Source organism: Microplitis mediator, chromosome 1, assembly GCF_029852145.1.
Source record: "Microplitis mediator isolate UGA2020A chromosome 1, iyMicMedi2.1, whole genome shotgun sequence".
Taxonomy (NCBI): domain Eukaryota; kingdom Metazoa; phylum Arthropoda; class Insecta; order Hymenoptera; family Braconidae; genus Microplitis; species Microplitis mediator.
In genome coordinates this window covers 26,186,952-26,204,936 of record NC_079969.1, presented here as the reverse complement: position 1 = coordinate 26,204,936, position 17,985 = coordinate 26,186,952, and the positions used below count along the sequence as shown (strand labels likewise).

The following is a 17,985-nucleotide window of genomic DNA, read 5'->3' as shown; positions in this document are numbered from 1 at the left end:
TCATCTTTTTTTTTATTTCACAGTTTTTAATTTTTTCGTCAGAATCTACACAACGTGCAGCGCATCATGATGGATCCTTGTGGTAAATGATCGTCATCTACTGGCTCCCTCATATAAAATAATTCCGGAAGTGTCGTATCTCCAGCTGCGACTAAACATTTTCACTTTGTGTCGGCGGGAGCGGAGCTCGGAGCCCAGGAGAACCGAGTCTGAGAGTTTAATGGTTTCACCGTACGTCAAAGTCATCTCGGACCAAGTTAAGGAACTCCAGCGAGAGGCCATTACAGGCCTTATTTCATTATAGAACGGCTGATCGAGTTGCCTGCACAATCTGGACTCTCATCTTCTATACACGTATATATATACAGAAATATATACATATATATACAGTAGCTATATCTAGGGCTATATACATTCACTCCAACACCTTTTTCCCCGTCTCGAGATCAAAATCAAATAAATGCAAGGTCTGAAGAGTAAAAAGGAAAAAATACATTTCCTATGATAGGAATAAAAATGTGCCTGGGTACGTACGCTGAATAAGGAACGTCAAATCGCATACAAAAGAGACATTGCCGAAGGAGAAACGAAGGAAAAGTGGCTGAAGATTGATAATCCAAAAAGACTAAGTGGAGTAAAAAATATCATTTTTGCAGAAGGTAACTCGGTAGATAGAAGCACCGGCAGCACCACTACTGCTGACAGAACAAGAACAAGAACAAGAACAAGAAGAGTAAAAGAAATGACAGGAGTTGGATATCGAAATAGAATTAAGTGAGCGCGACTACCTTTACTTCAGTTGTAGCCAGTAATGCAATTGCTCGCCGCGTTTCACCGGGTACTCTCTTCTTGGGTGCTAGTTTTCCGGTCTCGAAACGGGCCGAGCGGCTTCTACTCTACTCCACTCAACTCAACTCAGATGCTTACTACCACTCAAGTCTTCTCGTCGCTCATTCGCCGCTTTGGACTGCGGAAAATTTAACAGAAATTTACCGCTCGTCAGCTCGCTGGTTGGAACATAATTCAGGATCTCGGCAACGGGCGTGTCCAAGCGCTGACGCTCAAACCCTCCAGCCTAGCTCTGCCTACCTAGAACCCGGTGCATCTAGTGCTAGTCTGCAGCAGAGTACAGTGACGTAGAGGAATATAGAGCAGAGTAGACGGAGCTTTAAAAATTTCCGTAGCAGCGCCATCATCAACCATCTCGAACACTGGCTCAGTTCTATATTCAACAGAATTTTACGATCAATCTCGTGAATGCTGCAGACTCGTCGCTATCCATTACAATCCCAACTTTCATTGTTTTTTTCTTTTTTTTTTTAGCTTTTTATTTTCTCCCCAGTCCCAGCATCAGCATCAGACTCAGCCTCAGCTTTATAATAACAGCAGCAGCAGAACTGCTGGTAAAATTTTTCAGATGATCAGCGAGACGGAAAAATATTTGCGGCACTATGATCATTGTTACCAGCAGATTCCCTATGGTATCTAGTGACAAGTATTCATTCGTCGCAGCAGAGTTACGTATGCCTGCAGTTAACCATGATATAGTTGGAGGGTGAGTTAAAACATGTAGCTTTACCAACACTTCTAGTACAGCTGCAAGCAAGCATACAGACGCACACACACACACACACACACACACACACACACACACACACACACACACACACACACACACACACACACACACACACACACACACATGCGTATGCTCGACACAGGCAATGTATGGATGTGTTTTAGTGCCGCCGACAGTCTGGCTTGGGTCGTACTGGGCGCATTGGTGCCTCTACACTACTGGGACGAAATACCGCGTTGCATGTTCCATCGCGGCAGCAGCACACGCTCGACCATCATTTTAATGAAGATGTAATTACGGGCGTTTCGTCGCTGGAATCAGCAATGCGCGCCCACCAGCCGACACATCGCAATGCATTATTGGCTGTGTTATTCAGGAGGTTCTATATACAAACCCACACCCTCATATATTTATATTTATATGTATATATATATACACGTACAAAATACAATGTCATCGGAAATTGAGATATCACTTGTGTAATAACATTTGATCATATAAATACATCCATCAACTCGGTCTCTGCTCCGCGGTAAAAGTGAATGCTCCGAAACTGAGAATAGAAAAAATTCCATTCATCATTATCCTGATGCGATTACAGCTGATTTAACATTTTTACAGCAGGTGTATTACCTCGACACCCTTCCAATGCCCTATTGTACCTCTCATCCCTTCTATTGTGCGTCGAAAATCAAACAGCCAACGCACAATTGGAGTTTTTTAAATATTTTTTTTCTGATCATCACTGAACCGGGGGACTGTAGCCCGGCACACCGGGACACAATCAAACGCACACACTCCCAGTGGCAAAGTACAGGACAACAAAGAGGAGGCGAAACGATTGGGTAGGAAAGCCTTATATTAATTAGAACAGTTAGGGGAAAACTAGCTCGCCCAATGTGCTTTCGGTGATTCAAGTCTCTAACAGGATTACACAGAGCGAACGGTAGAGAGCAGGTTTTGCCGTTGCCATGCAATCCCACACCCCAGACCTGTTATTCTCTCATGCTCGTTCACTCTCTCGCTCTCTCCCTGTGTACTACGTGCTACGTGCTACCTACTACGTGGATACATGTGGCTACGCAATTACGTCCATGTATAATGCACATGCAGTCCGCTCGTGGCTGGAAGCTTGAGGTATTTCCGATGTGATCGATAACACACACCAACACACCCACACACATATGTCTATATATATGTACATGCATATACAATATAGACGTGCATTATAACCTCTTGACCACGCTCCCTTGGGACCAAACAACCAAACCTGTTAATTACAGGGCAGAGTAAAAAGTATGATAGTTATACACTGTAAAAAATCACCGGGGTAAGTCCAAGCGGTGTAGGTGTTAAAATTATCGGTGTTAAATTTACCCCCAAAAGCGGTGTAAAAATAACGCCGTCACCGGTGTAAATATTCTTTACCGGTGTTAAAATATTTTATTTTGTGAATATTTTTACTTACTCAATCACTATACTAGTTGATAAATGATATTTTTTATTAATTTTCATAAAGAACTGACATTTTTTGTGTTTTATAATCTTTAAAGTTACACAGAAAAAAAGAATTTCTTGGCGCAAGAAATATTTTGTATTATGAATTGAAGACAAAAATTTTTCTCGCCTAAAAAATTTTTTTCTTGTTCCAAGAAAATTTTATCTTACCCCAAGAAAAGTTTTCTTTTCACTTTATAATACAAAAAATTTCTTGGGTCAAGTAAAAATTTTCTTAGAACAAGAAAAAATTTTTTGCGCCAAGAAATCCTTTTTTTTTGTGTAATACTCCAAGCGGACGCAATTTACCCCGATTTACACCGGTATTTTTAACACCGGTGTAATTTCATTTTTACACCGGGCGGAGTTAAAACGAGTCCATTTTTAACACCGCTCTTTTTACAGTGTAGTAGCAACAATAAAAACACGTCTTTCGAGTGCATCATCAACTTAGCAAATAAGTAAAGACTAGACTGGGAATCGATAAGCTGCTCTCTTAATGTAACTGAGGGTGAATCTACCCTCGGGCTGGAATACTCCACTCTACTTTACTCCACTGGGTGCCTACCTACCCCCGTACCCTTTCCCTGCATCGTCCTACACTTTATCAGATCACCCTACCATTACTGTTATTAGATGAATCTCGAGCGGATCTACCTCACGATCTCCAGCCGGCCCTGATAGCTTTACTTGTTAGTTTATCTTTTTTATTCCACTACACTTTTATCGAATCCTCAACGGCGATTATGCCAATAATTAATGATCCAAGATACCCACCAACAACTTTAAGACAAACAACCAGTTATGTATACGGGAGTTAAGATATTGCGGGGCTAGGATTATTCTCCTTTTCTATCACTTTACGAGAAAGTTTCATCAGCGCGAGTTAATAACACCATCGAGCATCACCAGCCTGGGGAGGAGTAGGAGGAAGAAGAAGAAGAAGAAGAAGAAGAAGTGGAGGAGAAGGGAGAAGCAGTTGACTTATAGACTACTCAGGGGTAGGATTTGTCGTTATAGGTGACGCGAACGACGTGCAAGTAACTCTCTTCGCCTCGTTATAAAACGGTAATTGGGTTGCTGCAGGTATAGCGCTAAGTTTATATAAAGTTCATTGGCCGCGACTGAGGAAACTCTATGTGCTGGTGATGGTGCTTTGGTACACTTCTGTTTCTGCTGGTGCTGTTACTGCTGGTACACGCGAATAGAATTGCCAGAAATCTATTTCTGGGTCTTTTAATACGTGCTTTGATCCACGGATCGATAAATATTGTCCGAGTAGTGTGGATACTTGGATATATATATCTATATGTATGTAGATATTATATATGTATGTTTATGTGTGCGCTGTAAAAATATGTTAATGTCCGGGCATTTAAAAATATAATAACAACAACTCGTGAGCGACGAAAACCAGTGGAGTGTAGCGAAGGGGAGTTTATAGGATGCAGACGGATACGAAAGATATAAAAATAAAAAGTAATAAAAAGAATAAGGTACAATGGTAAAAGTGGAAGTAGTATAGTCTGATGAAACATTTAATGTGGCACAACTCCCGCTGGTCTTACGCTAGATTTCATTTCCAACGTGTCCCAGTGGTCCAACACACACCACGGTGGCTTGAGTTTAGATGAGAACACGAGGCTATATAAGTCCGGTTGCCGGAAACTACCCCATCCAGTTGGAGAGATGCTGCGGTCCAGCTTGTAGCATCAGCAGCACCAGAGCAGTGGCTGAACCAACGGAATCTCGATCTCGAGGGTTGTATTTTAGCTCCTGGGGTCACCAACGTACTCTGCCGACCGTTATCTCCTTCCGCATTTCATACTCACGACTATTATTATTATCATTCGATAATTTCTCTTGGTCAATAAAATGACGTGAAAATAAAAATAGACATGGGCTCGGGAGGCGGGAAAATAAATAATGGGATTTCATAATGTGCTGATGAAGACATTTGGGAAGCTATTAGCGAGCTCGAGCATCGCCGAAAATTCTTTTGGTCCGAGCGAGAGGCCAGAATCAATTAATGCCCTAAAACGCTGGCACCCGGGCGGGTAATTGCCGCGAGAATGCGTTTATCGGGGCATAAACTGCGGAAAAGGGGGAAGCTGTTGGCTAGAGGGTGTGTGTATGGCGAAAGAGTGAGTGCTCGGCGGTAGGTTCAAGAGAGCGAGCACAGAGGGTCAAACGAAGAACACAAGCGCTCTCGGGCTCTCCACTCTGTGTGCTACGGCTACTGTACTCTGCCGCCGTGCTGCTGGTACTCCGCACAGCCATATCCCGTAGTATGTAGAAAGGAAAAAAAATCGATACAATCTACCATCTGCTAATAATAGAGGCTTAGCCTGGATCTATTCATCCGCGATGCTTCCACAGTGCTACCAGTCGCTGCGTGTTTGCGCTCTACTCTCGTCTGTGTTCAAGATATCATACATATATACATTACCTCCATGCAGACAAGTAACCTGCACTGAATACCAGTCAACACCCTCAACAATACCTAACTACCCTACCTATCTACCCACCAAAGCCACCTACAGCGAGCTCTCTAGATACCTACTAGCAAGCCACTGCAGCTCACATCATACAGAGAATACCTGATAGAACAAAAGTGGATTAAAAAAAAGTGGAGGGGGGGGAAGAGAAAAAAATTCTTCTGGGTGTATTTAAAATTTAGTGCATGCATCGTCCGCGGTGTACTTTTGTTGGTGGTTTTGGTTTTATTTGGCATGCATCAATAAAAGAAAATAGTGAACAAAAATTGAGAAGCACCAGAAGTCATTTTGTACGTGAAAAATATATTTAAAAAGGCGGATTAACGAAATTCGATACGTGCGGTAAAGGGAAAGGCGAGTCGACAGAAGTTGTAGGTATAGTTATAATACGAAGCAGCGTATGCTGGGTGTACTGAGGATCGGTGGAGTGTGGAAACCAGGAGAAACGGAAGGGAAAAAAATAGCGAGAGCACGGAGCGCTCACGAATACTTAACGAGTATGGGGTAGAGAAGATGCGAGAGCAGAGAGCGTTGCACGTGAGATAGAAACACAATATGCTGGGGATAAAAGATGAGATCGAGTGAAAGAGTGAGTGAGAGAAAGAGGACGTGCAAGTAAAACGTACTGTGCGATGAACGAATGAACGAACGAACGGAAGGCCTTCGACGAAGCGCAAATTAATTCAACGCACAACTCTCTTTCTCTCTCGCCCCTCGTTCTGGGAGGGGCTCACCAGGCCTCCGGAGGAGCACGGTCGAGGGTTATAAAACGCCGAAGCACGAAGAAAAAAAATATATATGAGCAAAAAACGGCAAGGGAGAGTGAGGAAGAGAGAGAGAGAGAGAGAGAGAGTTATGAAACGTGAGGACACGGGCTCACGTCGTCTAGTCGGTGAGAGTGCTGTAGAAAAGCGAGGAAGCGTGAGGGAAAGATAACGCCTCCACACGAGAGATATCGATGTCATAAATTACTTCCAATTTTCACTTGATTTATTATCAGATCGCCTTTATTACTATTCAATTCCATTAATTTATTCATTTGATTTTATTCACCCGCTCCTGCGTGTCATTCATTCGGCATACGCTGTGCCAATAGTTGTACTAACAATAATAATAATAACAACTATTATTATCATTATACTCATTAAAATAGAGTAATGTTTCATAGGATTATTGGGCGTTAAATTGAACTGCGGTCATGCTCGGTGGTCGAAAGTGTGAGTGGACTACTTGAGAGACGGTTTCGTACAATAACTCCGTTTATAGACACGTGCTGAAGCTGACGACTTGTCATTGACGTTCGAACTTGTGTTGTCATTGTCGCAGCCGCGTCCCATTCCCTCATCATCGTCTTCATCATCAGTCCCCTCTTTGACAGCCGACTGCCGGTCTACATACATAATACATCTAGATCTAGAGACTCAATCTTGCTCATCATCCCCCTCTTGTATAGCTCTTATTTTTTTTGGGCTTGGCTTATTCTCTTTTATTTTTAATCCCTCTCCCTCTCCATCTCCATCTCCCCTTCTGTCTCTGTCTCTCCACTCTGATCTGCAACGAAAGACTCAAGAGTTCGCGCAAGAGCTAAGAGCCAAGTCCTGGCGCTCGTTTGTTCTCAGTATCTCTTCACTCTGTCCCCGTCAACTTTTTTCGTCGCGCCCTCTCATCCACGCACTTCCCTTTTACTCACGTACCACTCCAAAGAGCATTTCTGTCGTCAGCCCAGTACATACTGAGCTCGGCTGTTATACACGGGACTAGTCACCGAGGGTGATATTCACTACCTTTTCCTCTTCTTCTTCTGCTTCTTCGTCTTCTTCTTCTTCCTCTTCCTCTTCCTATTCCTCCTTCCCATTCTCTGTCTGCGTCTTCGTCTCTTTCCCTGACGACGAGTAGTATAGAGAACAGAGCACTGCTCGGCCACCCTCTTCCTTAACAAGCAACAAGGGTGGAGAATTAATGAGAGAGGGCGCTCGGGCAGACACTTGTGGCTACCGCCCAACCCCAGTCACCCAAGTCTACTTCCCCTTTCTGCTTCAATCCCCAGCGAAATACATCCCTTCAACACTTATACTGTCTCTCTCTCTCTCTTTATGTACATACATATATAGATATATATATATTATACGTACACGCTTGGGTAACGTGCAATCCACTGATTACTCGGATACCACGACATGTTTGTCTCGATAACGGATGAACGAACTGTGCGACTCGCCGATTCGTAACGAGTTACCGACAAATTCCGGCAATTTTTTATCACTAAAAAATTTTTTTATTATTAAAATGACGTTGGATTACTCACCGTCATGGAGATACACATTTTTTTTCTCATAATCCACTGCTTTGCTTCTGCTACGTGAATTCGCTGACGAAATATTTCGAACATAATGGATAAAAAATAAACAATGCACCGAAAAAATCCATAGCCCCAGATAACCGCCATTGCGAAAAATTTTAAGTTCTGAAAAATATATATTTGTTATTTATAAAAAATCAATAACTACTTCTTTACTATTATTATTATTTTTATAGTAAACTCGATAAAAAATCACTTTGGCTTCAATTAAAAGGCTCTGGTCGAGCTCTAAATTTTTCCGCCCACGAATTAATCTTTTTTTATCAGTTTCTCTTCCAAACTACACGAAGGCGTTAAGAATGTATTTTTCAAATGTTGGCATGGGACATTTTGATACATTTTAACATAGGAAAAGAAATGTTTTAACATTTTTCCCGGGACTTTTTGAGGGTTTTCCTACTAGAGGACATCATAATAAACAAAAAACGTTTATATTGTCTGGAGTTATCCCCAAGTGAAAAAAAATTACTATCCTCCCTTCATAAAAATACATAGACGGCATCGTCCCTCCACCCCTGCTCCGACACCGCGTCAAAAGTCAAAAATAGAATTTTTCTTGGGACTTTTTGAGGTTTTTCCTACTAGAGGACATCACAATAAACAAAAAACGTTTATATTGTGCTGAGTTATTTCCAACAGGAGCAAAGATCCTGAATTTAACAGATAATTAAAAATTTTTGGATTTTTCTTCAACAAATCAAATACGAAAAAATAAAAAATAGAAATATGCACATGTAGAGAATTAAAAAAACTATAGGTGCATTTTTTTCAAATATTTTTTTTTTTTATAATCTATAGTTTTAAAAAAAGTCAAAAAATTATTAGACTTTGGCCAACTTCAGTATCATGACGGTGTCATCCACGCTCATCAAACTTTTGGCATAAAGTCAAAAATAAAATTTGTTTTCTCCTACAAAAAGGATCAAAAGGAGAAATTTTTCCATATTCGCACAGATATTCTGATGATGAGTGTGAATGTAGCTGACAATTATCAATTTTTTAAATTTTATAATAAATAAATAAAATATCAGAAGAATAAAAATTCAAAAATGCGAATTTAGATAAACATCAAATCAGTACACGCATTTTTTTCAATTTCACTATTCTAATTAATTAATTTCTTTATTTATTTAAAATTTATAAACTGTCTCATGTCTCCTACATTCACACTCATTTCTAATGACGTAGGAAATTGCACGCTAGGAATAGACGAAAAATACAATTTTTTTTACCCCGCGGATTTTTAAATTCAAAATAATTTCCTGACCTAATCACATAATTATCAATTAAAAATTTTAATTAAACATTAATACTTACAAATAAAATCCGAACAAAACAATCTCTCTCACGATCACTCGCAACAATCGACCAGGATTTTAAATGACCGTCGCGCATGCGCACCATAAGTGTGAATGTAGCTGACAATTGTCAACTTCAAAAATTTTGAAATGCGTGAATTAAATTTAAATCTTCCAAAATTTAAAAAAACGCGCATTTATAGAATTTCAAAATCCATATATGCTTTTATTTTATTTTCATATTTTTAATTAATTAATTATTTGTAATTAAAATCTGTCTCACATCTGCTACATTCACTCATACGCGCACCAATAATGACACTGAAGTTGGCTGACATCTAATAATTTTTGAATTTTTTTTTAAAGTTAAATTACAAAAAAAAATTATTTAAAAAATTGCACCCATAGTTTTTTAAATTTTCTTCATGTGCATTTTTTTTTTTATTTTTTTGAAATGGATTTGGTGCAAAAAAAATACAAAAATTGTTAATTGTCTGCTCACTTCAGGATCATTACCAGCTTCGCGCCTTTTTTTAAATTTTCAAATTCCCTTGACAGTCAAAACTAATTTCCGATAAAATAATAAACACATCAATAATAACTTACAGACATATCAATTAATATGAGAATATAAAATATATAAAGTGATTGACTAAACTAACTCGCGGGTGCTGTCCTCTACAAAGCAAGCAAGCAAACATCCACTCCTACCACCCGAGTTTTTTGATATCAACTGCCAATTAAAAATCACCGTCACCAGGAGTCATCATCTAGGAGTAAATGTTTACCCCACTGTCAGTCTCCTAGCCCAGTAATTAAATTTTCTGCATAAACAGCCGCCGAATTTCGCAACCACGTGACTTTATCTCCCAACAATAAAAAACTTACGTCACAAGTAAAACTAAACAAGTTTCCCATTGGAGACGATGGAGACGAAAGAATAACCTGCAAGAGTTTCACTTGGACCAGGTACCCAACAATAACACCATCACTAAATTCTCAAGGCTGCGTAAACAATAAAAATTATCTCGAGTACCTCAAAGTGCAGACCATGTTACCCAGGTATCTAAAGCTGAATCATAAAATAAATCATGTATATTTGTAACTCATGTGTTAATAAGTTATTTATAAACATTGTGCCGTTTTTCCAGATCAACATCTGCACAGACTAGTTCACTTCCCTCAAAAGCGCACCTCGGACAGCGATAATGTGCGAATAGTTTTATTTAAATCCATCTTTTTTTATCCACCACGAGCGAAAATGGAAGAAATTTTGTTCCGACTCTCCAGCAACCTCGAGGCCCTCCAGGTAATTTTGTAAATTTAATTCTGCCGGCTATAAATTATTTATTCTGATTTATTTTTAAGATCGAAACGGCTTCGATAGCACAACATACCTATCAGCTGCTGCTGTCCTGGTTAACCGAGTGCCAACGAATGTTGCAAAGTATTTCCAATGACCACTACAGCCAGCATGTAAAGGATCTGGGCTCATTTATGGCATCTTGGTACCAAAAAGCTCATAATAATATTCACTTTGGTTACTATCATGCGCGGATTAATTTCCGCGATTTTTATAAACATTTAGGAAGTTTGCATTCTGGCGAAGGTAATACAGATTTATTTTGACATTAATTGGGACGGTAATGCGCGTTTTCATTCCCCGACAAAATAACTTTCGATATAATTTTCACAATTTTCCTGAAAAACTAGCACCCAAATTATTTTTGAATAGTACAAATAAAACATTTAAATAAAAAAGATAAAATTCGCTGATAGGATATTTTGTCGGGGGATGAAAACGCGCGGAATAATTGGGACTTTGTTGGATTTATTGATCAACTTTATAATTATTTTTAGTGTCGAAGAGAGATGTAGCTTTTTGTACAATAGGCCTAGCAATTGGTATTTTTATTGGCTACAACGTCGGACTAAACTGGAAACAAAATGTCAAACGTATCCATTATATGAAAGCGATAATATGCCATCACTATATGGGGATCGAGGTATAAATGATAACTAATAATTGGTGTTAATTTATACCCTAGTAGCATTTTTTAACCCGTCAGCACTCCCTTTATGAGCATTTTGCTCACAGGACACTATTCAACTTATAGGATATCGCTGTCGCGCAAGCGAGACACTAAAAATCACGGGAGTGCTGACGGGTTAAGCAAGTCTGGATCATGTCTTGCATATCTGAGGTAAAATACTTCCGTACTGTAAAAAATTTTTTGAGTGAAAATGTTTCCGAGGACTTTACACTTAAGAAACTTGCTGACGGACATTCGTCAAGTAACTAGCTTAAGACAATGCTACTAGGATACAATTTTGATGGACATTAAAATAAATAATTGATATTAGGGAGTATCGTTAATTGATGACGCAGAAGTACCCTCGCTTCAACGATCAAACGAACTACTAATCCAAGTGAAAGCGGCCTCGGTGAATGTCGTTGACGCTAAAATATGCTCAGGATACTCGAAAGCCTACCGTAGAATACTAAACTCTGGGGTAAGTGTCCAACAATTACGAATAGAATGACATCAATAATTAAAATTCTAGTCTATAATTTGAATTTAGCAACAGAAAGAGCTGCCCGTGATACTGGGACGAGACTGCGCGGGAATAGTCGTCGAGATTGGACAAAGTGTCGTCGGTTTTGACGTCGGCGACGAGGTATTTTTGGCGATTCCCTCATGGGCACCCGGCACCATGGCTGAGTATCTTGTGGTGACTGAGAATCAAGTTGCCAAGAAGCCTAAGCTGATAACTTTCGAAGCTTCTGCTTGCTTACCATACAGCGGGTGCATCGCTTGGGATGCTCTGGTTAACGAGTCTGCTATTGAAGAGGGAAATGCTAAAGACAAACGGTTACTTAAATACTTTTTTAAATATAAATTATCCTGTCAATACTCAGGTCATTTTAATTGTTAATAATTAAATTTAAAATACAGAATATTAATTTACGGAGGGACAACGCCTGTAGGATGCATTTTAATTCAATTAATTAAATTATGGGGCGGACATGTAACAGTTATTTGTAAATTGGAATCAGCAAAAGTTATAAAAGCTCTTGGTGCTGATGACATCATCCCTCTAAATAACTGTGATATTTACAAAGAACTAGAACTTCATGAAAAGTATGAACGTTACCATAATTATTAGGGTGGTCGTTAAAAATTAAATTTTCTCAGGCGGCCCATAAAAAGCTTCTTTTTAGTGAAAAAATACGTGGGGAATTTGGTTTTAAGTAAAAAGAACACGTGCCGCAGGACGATCAAAGTTCATTTTTCGATGCAATCGCGGTTTTTTTTAAATATCTCATGAAATATGCAGATTAAAGGAAAAAATCATAGGAACAATTTTGTAGGAAATTAAATTCTTGACAAAAAAGGTCATGTTCATTTTTTTTATAAAATGTGTATTTATGAAGATATTTTAAAAAAACTTTTTTAGATCTTATCAATTGAGCATTTTAAGGATTACGAATGTCAAAAATAACGTTTTTTCTTAAATATAGACAACTTCGTAACTCATAACATATCAATCCTGCTTGTTATAGTTTCTATATACTTAGAAAAATGTAATTTTCAAAATTTGTAATCCTTAAAACGCTCAATTCATCATGTAAAAAAAGTTTTTTTAAAATATCTTCATAAATACACATTTTATAAAAAAAATGAACATGACTTTTTTTGTCAAGAATTTAATTTCCTACAAAATTGTATCTATGATTTTTTTCTCTAATCTGCATATTTCATGAGATATTTAAAAAAAACCGCGATTGTATCGAGAAATGAACTTTGATCATCCTGCGGCACGTGTTCTTTTTACTCAAAAAGAAAAAACCAAATTCCCCATGTATTTTTTGACTAAAAAGAAGCTTTTTATTGGGCGTCTGAGAAAATTTAATTTTCAACGACCACCCTAATAATTATAAATTGCAATCAATAATCGATAATTAACAAGACATTTTATCGCAGATTTCACGCAATATTTTGTACCGAAGATCGTCCAGTGGAGTACCGGTTTCTAAAAAAACATCTGACGCCCCACGGGTCGCTCGTGTCCACAGTCCCGGAGTATTTGGCCTCCGACTCGTTCGGGTTCGTCTCAGGAAGTCTGTTCGCGGGATGCGTCAGGATAAAATTACTAGTACAGTACATGTTTGGACGCAGCCTAAATCAGTGGAACGAAGGCGCCAAAATAAAGTCAAGTTATCTCGAGATTTTGCGGGAGCTCGTGGACGCGGATCAGTTGCAGAGCGTCGTGGGCGCTGCCTTCAGGCCTAATCATATCGAACAGGCGTTGCAACATGTGGTGGATCCAGATGCCATCGGTAGTACCATTATCAAGTTTAGATGACTGTCAAGTCCCGTTGATACTATTATTATTATTATATATTTATTATTGTAAAATTAATTATCAGACGGATCATATTTCTACTGATCACTCAACTCAATCCATATGTACAGTCGTCCATATTTAATTAAGTCGCGATTGGTTTTGCTCGCGATTATTGTAAGGGATGTTGTTATTGCGTTTACTAAAAATGTCAAAAATTTATTTTACGGAATAAATCCATTATGATTATTATTATTTATTTATTTCATTTAAATAATTTACTTAAGTATGAACAAAACAAAAAGTCATAGTGAGTAATTCGGTACAAAAAATTAAATAAAGGATGCGATTGATGTACCTGTAGATCGGAATGTTTTTCGTGCAACGAAAAGGAGAAAAATTTATGTAATTTTACTTAAGAAGTAAATGGAGTAGGCTGCAGTTTTCGGCCGACGTGCGAAACATTTCAGAAATTTAGATCCAGTGAATTGTTTACTTTTCATTTTCGTTTCGCGAAAAACGTTCCGACCTTCAGGTACATTGCGATTGGACTTTTTAACATAACAATTATTTAGGTTTACCGCGGAATTTACTGCCTCCAGCACCTCTACCTCTTTTAGCTGTACCCTTTTTCTCTTCCGCCTAAAAAAATTAAATAATAAATTGACTGATAACTGAACGAATTATTTAAATGATAATGATAAATTACCTTGCGCTTGGAAGGAGTCGTGCTGGGAATTATTGTGAAGAACGAGTCCAGTCGTCCCTGAGTAGACGCTCCTTTGGCTTTCATGAGTTTCTTGCATCCATTCCTGATTCTGTCTTCAGCAAACTGCTTGTCTCCGCACATAAACTTAACGAGACCTTCTACGTCAGGTTCACTCCATTTGAAATCAAGATCCTCGGCCTTTGTGATTTCCGGATTTAAAAACAATTCTCTCGCATCCTTGTAGTTCCAGTTTTCAGGGACTGGATACTTTTTGGTATCAATATTTTCAAGTATTTTTTCTAACGAACGATGGGTTTTTATCAGTTCGACTGCTCTTTTGGGACCAATGCCTTTTATGCTTCCGGTGTAGTCACATCCCAGCATGATACACAAGTCAGTGAATTCTTCTTTGTTCAACTCCATGTCCGCGAGGACTCTGTCCAGGTGAATTTCCTGAACGGGCATTTTTCTGGCTTCAGAGAAAGTCAACCGACGTAGCAAAATGTTGCTGCCAAATGTCAGCGCATCCATATCTTCAGTTGCTGTCGCGTATACTTTGCCCGCCTTTACTAACTCGGCACATTGCGCCTCAGCTTCACACGGAGCCTGGATAATAAAAGTCATCAATGAAAAATTATCATCACTTGGCTAATTTATCAGCAAATAAATAAACTAAAATACTTGCAGTGACATGGGGGATTCCCATCAAAGTCAAAAGCTGCTTGGCTTCCTCAGCATGAGCGGTGGTAACTTTGACCAGTCGCCTGTTGAATCTGTCAATATCTTCAACATTACCAGCTTCCTCAGCAGCTTCAAGGGCTTTCTGGGCTTCCTCCCGTTTCTCCGCGCGCTTGACGAGCTCTCCGCCTTTCAAATTAGGCGGCTTGCCGTCGAAAACATACAGGGGCTTTACTCCATTGTCCACGAGCCTGATGGTTCTGTAGAACATTCCCATCAAGTGACTGGTGGTCTCCCCGTCAGCTGATGTCAGCTGCGCGCCTTCACTTCTCACTGCTATCAGGAACTGGTACAGACACATGGAAGCATCTATGGCCACCTTGCGACCTATAATTCAGATTTTGTAAATTAAATTCATCAGGAATTTTGATTTTCAATGACAAGCGTCTAGATATTGGGGTTAACTTACCGAAGTAGTTTTTTAATTCGCTTTCTTTTATCGCACTGGGCGCAATATCAGCGATTACTTTTGATAAGCCCAAAATACCCATGGTGTTTATTTGCTAAACGAATTTTCTTACTTACTTATTTATTTATCGAGTACAAATAAAATTTAAGAACTGAGTGTTTGATGATTTAAATTTTAGGTTAAATTGAACAGCACGCAGTTGCGGTAGCGGCGAATATTTTTTCCCGCCATTTCAATAAAGAGAGTGGCTGGGAGCTAACCAACTGAGTCACGCAGTCTGGTGATGAAAAATCAAACTGATAAAAAACAACACTTTAGCACTGAACACTTAACACTTAATGGCGCCACAGACACATTGCACAATTAAAATTTTACAAACGCTGCACGATTTAGAGCTAGAGAATTTCGAATGCACCCAGACTTGAAAAAAAATACTCAAAATTTTTTTTTTTTAAATTATTCCCATTACTTGCAGGGTAAATTTAAAGATTTGAAAAATAAATTAAAAATTGGAGACAAATTAAAAATCGTACGTCAAAATCAAATGGCGACAGAATATGATAGGAAAATATTTTAAAAATTAAAAAAAAAACACTTTAGTGTTTAAACAAACCTTGGCGGGGAAATAATATGCAGAAGGGTTTCCTAATACACTTGGAGATTTGAATTAAATTGCTCCAAGTGTATTGCAGCTAAAAAACGTCACTTAACTGCTATTTCCCCACCAGACGATGCCAGATGATTTTGCTCAGGAACCAGGAAGTTCTCAGCATCAGCATCAGCAACACTTTACACTACCACTGAACATTTAACACTTAACGACACCACAGACACTTTACATTTTACAATCACTGCACAATTTAATTAAACAATAACTATTAGAAACAAATTTTATGGATAATTACATGACGCCACTGCAATACTGTCTTTCAATTCAAACGTAAAGAAAATTCTGGACTACTACTGCGATTTTCGATTACTGACTGCCGCTATCGAACCGTCAGTTGATACGAAGCAATCGATTTAGCGATTCATTCGACCGTCCTCCACTCCAGCAAAAATTTGAATGTCGAATGCAGTGACGCCGACACTGAATTTAATTTATTCAATTACTCACACTCACGAACACACAATTAAATATTTTGAAATATTCCTCATTATAAAAATAATAATTTAAAAGTAACATTAGATTTCTAATAAAACGACACGATAATTAAATGAATTATTTCAACGAGTTTAGAGACGCTCGATTCAGCGGGAGACTCGTCTCGAGTACTTCCAAAGAAACTCAAGGCGCACGCGCACTCTAATTTTATCACTGCTGCGCAGGTCGTTTCCAACTGACACCACAACTACGCAACTGTTTTGTATCCAACTTCATTTTGCCGCCATTTCAGTAATTCGGACCCTTTGTAGCTCGTAAATAAATAATTAAAATTTACGGTTTTTTCGTTTAAATAAATAATAATTCGTGTCTTCAAATATTCTTCACCACCCAAAGGTCATTTAGTGATATTAATTTGATCTGTACTCAAAACATAAATAGTAAACAAAATAATTTAAATAATTCGATCCATCGTTTCCATTGTTCGGCTACCGGTGTTCGTTGTCGTTCGTTACATAAATTTATAATCCGTGTAAGTAACTTTTATTAATTATTATTTATAAACAAAAGTGTTCAAAAGTTATCAGTGATCATTAGTGTATAGTTTTCAATTTTTTTTATCAAGAGATTAGTGCAAAAATAATTTTTTTTTTCACATTTTTTGATGCCGCCATTTTGAAAAAATTTATTCAAATTATTTTTTAAATTATGGGTGCATTCAGAAATGCTTTAGCTCTAGCTCTAGCCAAGAGTTGCCATATAGCAAGAGCTAGAGCTACAGTATTTCTGAACGCACCCTAATTAATATAATTACTGACACAAATAATTTTTAATAAAATAATTAAATTTCAATCTTTAAATTTCGCGCTAAGATGGCGCTACTGCGCGTCACTGTAGTCGACGTTCAAATTTTTGCAAGTGGGGGCGGTCGATGAATCGCAAAATCGATTGCTTTGTATCAACTGACGGTTCGATAGCGGCAGTCAGTATCATCAAAAATGGCAGTAGTAGTCCAGATTTTTCTTTACGTTTGAATTAAAACACAGAATTGCAGTTACGTCGTGTAATTATCCATTAAATTTGTTGCTCATAGTTATTGTTTAATTAAATTGTGCAGTGTTTGTAAAATGTAAAGTGTGCAAAGTGTCTGTGGTGTCGTCAAGTGTTAAGTGTTCAGTGGTAGTGTAAAGTGTTGCTGATGCTGATGCTGATAACTTCCTGGTTCCTGAGCAAAATCATCTGGCATCGTCTGGTGGGGAAATAGCAGTTAAGTGACGTTTTTTAGCTGCAATACACTCGGAGCAATTTAATTCAAATCTCCAAGTGTATTAGGACACCCTTCTGCATATTATTTCCCCGCCAAGGTTTGTTCAAACACTCAAGTGTTTTTTTTTTAATTTTAAATATTTTTCTATCATATTCTGCCGCCATTTGATTTTGAAGTTC

The 17,985-nt window shown here is 38.4% G+C and overlaps 3 protein-coding genes across 4 annotated transcripts in view; 1 reads left to right on the top strand and 2 right to left on the bottom strand.

The window, feature by feature from the left end:
• The window catches only part of LOC130677859 (mucin-19-like), a 53,284-nt gene extending 45,251 nt beyond the window's left edge, over positions 1-8,033 (bottom strand). For both annotated transcript variants that reach the window (XM_057484763.1, XM_057484771.1), the window contains exon 1: positions 7,880-8,033. The gene's annotated coding sequence lies outside the window, so the exon portion shown is untranslated. The remainder of the gene's footprint in view (positions 1-7,879) is intronic.
• A 1,933-nt stretch (positions 8,034-9,966) lies between these two features.
• Positions 9,967-13,833, top strand: LOC130668658 (reticulon-4-interacting protein 1 homolog, mitochondrial-like). Its single transcript, XM_057471048.1, has 8 exons — positions 9,967-10,293; positions 10,383-10,540; positions 10,600-10,840; positions 11,092-11,237; positions 11,596-11,745; positions 11,815-12,104; positions 12,189-12,374; positions 13,218-13,833. The coding sequence occupies exons 2-8, from the start codon at positions 10,493-10,495 to the stop codon at positions 13,597-13,599; spliced, it is 1,443 nt and encodes a 480-aa protein (XP_057327031.1). The 5' UTR covers positions 9,967-10,293; positions 10,383-10,492; the 3' UTR covers positions 13,600-13,833.
• Positions 13,825-15,686, bottom strand: LOC130668665 (flap endonuclease 1). Its single transcript, XM_057471062.1, has 4 exons — positions 15,435-15,686; positions 14,973-15,352; positions 14,288-14,893; positions 13,825-14,220 (listed from the first exon to the last, which is right to left on the bottom strand). Exons 1-4 carry the CDS (start codon positions 15,514-15,516, stop codon positions 14,146-14,148), a joined length of 1,143 nt encoding a protein of 380 aa, XP_057327045.1. The 5' UTR covers positions 15,517-15,686; the 3' UTR covers positions 13,825-14,145.
• Positions 15,687-17,985: the final 2,299 nt, after the last annotated feature.